Genomic DNA, 5,755 nt, shown 5'->3' with positions numbered 1-5,755 from the left:
GAAAAGAGCATTGGGAAGGAGTAAATTGGTTGTTACGCTACTTGAAAGGAACAGTTGAGGTTGCCCTATGTTACAGAATAAAGGGGGTGGTCTTAGAAGGGTTCACCGATGCAAATTTGGGTGGATGTGAGGATTCGGGTAAAAGCACAACAGGTTATGTGTTTACAATAGGAGGTACGGCAATCAGTTGGATGTCCAGGTTACAAAAGAGTGTTGCTCTTTCAACCACAGAAGCAGAATACATGGCTATTACAGAAGCGGCCAAGGAGCTTATATGGTTGAAAACGTTCTTATTAGAACTTGGATTTCAACAGGAGGACTGTGTACTGCATTGTGACAACCAAAGTGCAGTTCACCTAGCTAAGAATCCGGTGTTTCACAGTAGAACGAAACACATTCAGATGAGGTACCATTTCATTCGAGAGTTAATCAGTAATGGAACTCTACATCTGAAGAAAATCCTTGGAATGAAGAATCCAGCAGATATGTTCACCAAGGTGGTTACCACTGATAAGTTGAAGTTATGCATGACTTCAACTGGCCTTCCAGAAGTTTGAGGAGGAAGGCATGGCAGATAACGAGAGTGTGTGTGTGTGTGTGTGTGTGTGTTGCAAGAGCTGGATGATAGGAAGACCGTATGGTTCAAGTCTCCAAGTGGGAGATTGTTGAGTTAATTGGTGGAGACTCACCATTGTCTCCCACCCACTCCTCTTTCCATAAATTACTCCTTGATTTGCTCCACTAATTTCTCCTCTTTATTCCTTTCTATCTACTATAAAAGGAAGCATATGTTGAAGGGAAAAGACACACCAAAACACAACAAAAATATATATAAGAGTCAAGTAACTTCTCTTATATATCCAGTAGAAATAGTGAGGAAGCCTTTTGTGCAGAGCCTTTAATTCGGCAGCCAAAAGCACGAGTGATACCTTATACTGAGTGATCAGATTACAAGTGCAGTTTAGCCTTGTATGATTGTAATTTTCTCTGGTGATAATAAAATCCTCTCTCTCTCGTTCGCCCATGGATGTAGGTCAGATTAGACCGAACCACGTTAAATATCGTGTTCAATTTCGTTTGCAATTTTTTAGTAGTTTTATTCCGCGAGTTTTGCCGAAATCATTTATCAATTTTTCAGAAGTGCTTAACTTGTTTTGTTGCATACCCAACAGCATGCATGCTTCACTCACTTGTACCCAGCAACTTATCCATTCACTGTTATTTGGATAATCAATAAATTAATATACAAACTATATAGAACTTATATACTAACATTCACCTCCAAGGAAGGTCTTGCGTCATAAACTTACAAGTGAAGCAATGAGACAATGAATAAGATTTGACTTTCAGATGTTAACCTTGTTTTCTTTTTCTTTCATCAAGATTTATTCATTGTAAGTTTTCCAGATGTAAGTTTTCTGTAAACTGAAGTTAAATTCAGATTTTTATTTATTTATTTATTTATTTTAAATTATTTTGGTATGTAATATGAAACAATAGTAGTCGAAATCAGTTTGATTTCAGAACCAACTATACAAAGTTTCACATATAATCACTTTGATAGGTACATTTGCTTTACGATTGAACCATTCAATTAGAATTAAATGAAATACATATATAAATATGTACCAAATGGATTGAAATAATATTACACTTATAATTCAATGATTCACATAGGATACAACTGTCTTCTTGCTAACACCATAGCTAATTTCTTTATTAACCTTCGGTTATTTCCAAAATTCCATGAGAAATACCATTTGTGGAAAAATATGACAATGACTTGTCAGTACAGGACACTCTGTGGAAAAATATGGCATTGCCTTATTTATTTGTTATTTTGATGAGCGAAAAAAAAATTAAAAAAAAAAAAAAAAAACAGAAAAGGCTAGCTCAAGTATAGATTAGGTCATTAGGACATGCAAATCATCCTTTTTCAAAAACCAACATGGTAAAGCAAATAATGTCTTCTTTAAACTTCTTATTTTTCTCTCTAGCTCTACTAATCATCACACTCTCCCCCATACCAAATTTTGCTTCTGCTACTTTCGACGAAGCCAATGTGAATGTAAACCTACTTGGGTGTGAACCTGCCATGAGTAGCTGTACCACCCTCTTTTGTTGACAAATGAATGCCTCCTTTGTTGACAATAAGAACTCAAATGGCAACTTCGTATGTTCACATAATGAACACAATAAATGGTAGCAGTAGTAATTGTAGGCTTGTTTAAGTATAAATAGAGGCTCTAACCTCAGTTGTAAGACACCACAAAACAGAGAGTGTAGTGTGTAATACTTAGAGTGAGTATTAGAGGGTTGTTTCTTTTTCTTGTAATATTGAGCGTGTAAGCTCTTCTCTTTTGTTCTAGTTCTGAATAAAGGTGTATTTCAACCCCAACAAGTGGTATCAGAGCTTGGTTAAGCTCCGGGGGAAGCATTCTCTGTTTTTGGTCGAAATATTTTTGTCTCAAAAACAATTTCGGAGTACACCGTTGGAAAGGTATCGTTCTGAGGTTTCCGAAAATATATTTTTTTGAATTTTTTGACCACCGGAAGGCCTCCAAATCACCGGTCAAAGTTGGTCAAATCTGCCGGAAAAGTCGCCGGAAAAACCAGGGTTCACCGGAGAAGACGGTACTGTAGCAGCACTGTAGCAGTGACATCAGCAGTGACGTCAGCAGCTGAACAAAGTTCTGGAAATTGCAGTTTAGCCCATGTTCTTCCGGAAAGTGCAATTTGGCCCCTGTTTTTCAGAAAAATTGCAATTTTGGTCCCGTTTTTCAGAAAAATTTCAATTTAGCCCCTGTTTTACTTCTGTAAAAGTTCTATTTGCCCCCTGAACTTCTGAAAAGTTCATATTGGTCCCCGTACTTCAAAAAAAAAAAAAAAATATTCTCACTCGTGTCTGCCCAAGTATATGCCAAGAATGACTACACCAACCTCGTCATCTTCTCAAGCCGGAGTTGAAAGTTTTCAAAGGACCGGGAAAGACGGTAGCGTTACATTACACTATCCAATGCTCACGAAGATGAACTACGCGGTCTGGGCCATAAAAATGCGAATGAATTTACAAGCACAAGGAGTATGGGATGTAATTAAAAATGCAGAAACGGACGAACGTAAAGATCGGATGGCTCTTGCGGCTATTTATCAAGCAATTCCAGAGGACGTACTTCTGATGTTAGCTGAGAAGGACACAGCTAAAGAAGCATGGGAAACGCTCAAGATGATGCACATGGGAGCCGATCGGGTCAAGGAGGCTAAAGCTCAAACCTTGAGAAGTGACTTCGAGGTGATCCGTATGAAAGACAGTGAATCGGTAGATGATTTTTCCATGAGATTGAATACTATCGTAACAGGTATTCGATCTCTTGGTGAAAAGATTGAAGAAATTACGGTTGTGAAGAAGTTTTTGCGAGCCGTACCGATACGATTTATACAAATCGTAACATCGATCGAGCAATTCGGAGATTTGAAGAATATGACGGTGGAAGAAGTTGTGGGTCGTCTTAAGACCCATGAAGAGAGACTTCGAAGCTATGGAGAAAAAGAAGAAGGACCTTCTCTATTACTTACACATGACGAGTGGGCATCTCGTTCGAAGCAAACTGGTGAGAGAAACTCGTCAAACACTTCAAGAGGACGAGGAGGACATGGTAACCGAGGCCGGGGACGAGGCCGAGGTCGTGGACGTGGCCAAGGAGGTGGTCGCGAGTGCAATACAAATCGGAATGACCATAATCCTTCTCGAAAGGATAAAAGTAAAATCAAATGCTTTACTTGTGAACAATTTGGTCATTATGCTTCGGAGTGTCCAAACAAGAATCGAGGTGAGGAGGCAAACCTCACTCAAGCCAACAAAGAAGAGCCTATTTTAATGATGGCAACCTCACAAGAATATGCACACAAAAAAGTGTCTCTAAGAGAGAAGATTTGTGTTAATCTTCTTGCATCGGGAGAAAGTCGAGTCGAGTCTGAGGTATGGTATCTCGACAACGGTGCTAGCAATCACATGACGGGAGACCGCTCAAAGTTTCGGGAACTAGATGAGCACGTTACGGGCCATGTGAAATTTGGGGATGGTTCAACCGTCGCTATTTTGGGAAAAGGGTCGATTTTAAGAAGTTGTCCGAAAAGAATATGGCAATCGGAGTCCCAAAGATTGAGCACCCAAACCAAGTATGTGAAGGGTGTGTTCTTTCCAAACAAACCCGAATTCCTTTCCCGGATCATGCAGTTTTTCGGGCTCAAAAACCTCTACAACTTGTTCATGCGGACTTATGTGGTCCGATCACACCTACGTCTGTTGGAGGGAGTAAATATTTTCTCCTTTTAGTAGACGATTTTAGCCGGTGGATGTGGGTTTACATGCTATCGGAGAAGTCTCAAGCCTTGAGCGCTTTCAAACGGTTCAAGTTGATGGTTGAAAAGAATTCGGGTTATAAAATAAAGACACTTCGAACGGACCGAGGGGGAGAGTTCACTTCAAAAGAATTCTCATTATTTTGTGAAGAAAATGGTAATTAAAGGCATCTTACGACACCATATTCGCCTCAACAGAACGGAGTTGTAGAAAGGCGAAATCGGACCGTTATGGACATGGCAAGAAGTCTGCTCAAAGGTAGAAATGTTCCGGGAGAGTTTTGGGGAGAAGCGGTTAGACATGCAGTTTATCTTCTCAACCGTCTGCCAACAAAAGTACTTGCCGACAAGACGCCTTATGAAACGTGGTTTGGCAAAAAGCCCAACCTTGAACATCTAAAAGTTTTTGGTTGTGTTGCTTTTGCTAAACTTGTAGGTGGTCACTTGAAGAAGCTTGATGATCGAAGTAAGAAGTTGGTGTATTTAGGTGTGGAAGATGGAACTAAAGGCAACCGTTTGTTTGATCCGCAAGACCGAAAGTTGCGAGTTAGTCGCGATGTTGTTTTTGACGAAAAAGAAGAATGGAATTGGTACAAAAACAAAGAAGAAGAGATGGCGACTCCTAAGACCTTTAACATAATTGAACCACAACCCCAAATACACCTCGAAACACCTCAAAATGACCCCGAAATCAATCCGGAACAACCAAACAGTCCAGGAATCGATGCTATCCAAGTTGGACAACCATATGCTGAATTTGACGAGCCTGAACCAGCTCCACATACTACTGTCTCAGCCCCGCTTTCTTCAACCTCGCCCCATATGGAAAGCCCTTCTAGTGAGATTGGGCCAAGGGGATTGCGTCCGTTAACCGATATTTATTCTAAGACCGAAAATGTGTTCCTTGAACCCGGAGAATTGTTGATGATTGCAGCGGATCAACCCTTGAGTTTTAAAGAGGCGGTAACCTCTAAGGCATGGTAGGAGGCTATGCAAACAGAGTTGGATGCAATCGAGAAGAACAAGACATGGCAACTTACCGATTTGCCATCCGGACACAAAGCAATCGGTTTGAAATGGGTGTTTAAAGTGAAGAAAGACAACTTGGGAAAAGTGGTGAAGCATAAAGCTCGACTTGTAGCAAAAGGATTTGTACAAAAGGAAGGAGTCGACTTTGATGAAGTTTTTGCACCGGTAGCACGACTTGACACCGTAAGGCTCATTCTTGCCTTAGCAGCTCAACATGGGTGGGTTGTCCACCATCTCGATGTCAAATCGGCTTTTCTCAATGGAGATCTCAATGAGGAGGTTTATGTCACCCAACCAGAAGGTTATGTTGATAGAGCAAACAGTCATAAGGTGTTCAAGCTTCATAAAGCTCTTTATGGTCTAC

At 40.4% G+C, this 5,755-nt stretch overlaps 1 protein-coding gene across 1 annotated transcript; it reads left to right on the top strand.

The window, feature by feature from the left end:
- Window positions 1–3,055: 3,055 nt before the first annotated feature.
- Window positions 3,056–5,346, top strand: LOC145164034 (uncharacterized). Its single transcript, XM_079082760.1, has 2 exons — window positions 3,056–4,179; window positions 4,530–5,346. Exons 1-2 carry the CDS (start codon window positions 3,056–3,058, stop codon window positions 5,344–5,346), a joined length of 1,941 nt encoding a protein of 646 aa, XP_078938886.1.
- The last annotated feature ends 409 nt before the right edge of the window (window positions 5,347–5,755 follow it).

Source organism: Lactuca virosa, chromosome 3 (genome assembly GCF_052849685.1).
Source record: "Lactuca virosa cultivar CGN04683 chromosome 3, Lactuca_virosa_CGN04683_v6, whole genome shotgun sequence".
Lineage (NCBI taxonomy): Eukaryota > Viridiplantae > Streptophyta > Magnoliopsida > Asterales > Asteraceae > Lactuca > Lactuca virosa.
The sequence above is the reverse complement of the archived record's forward strand: the minus strand, read 5'-3'. Positions and strand labels throughout refer to the sequence as shown.

Excerpts from the sequence above, each read along its gene's own strand:
- LOC145164034 (XM_079082760.1), top strand. The coding sequence starts at position 3,056 with ATGCGAATGAATTTACAAGCACAAGGAGTATGGGATGTAATTAAAAAT. Across the intron at positions 4,180-4,529 it reads AGATTGAGCACCCAAACCAA|GCATCTTACGACACCATATT; the intron begins GTATGTGAAGGG and ends TGGTAATTAAAG.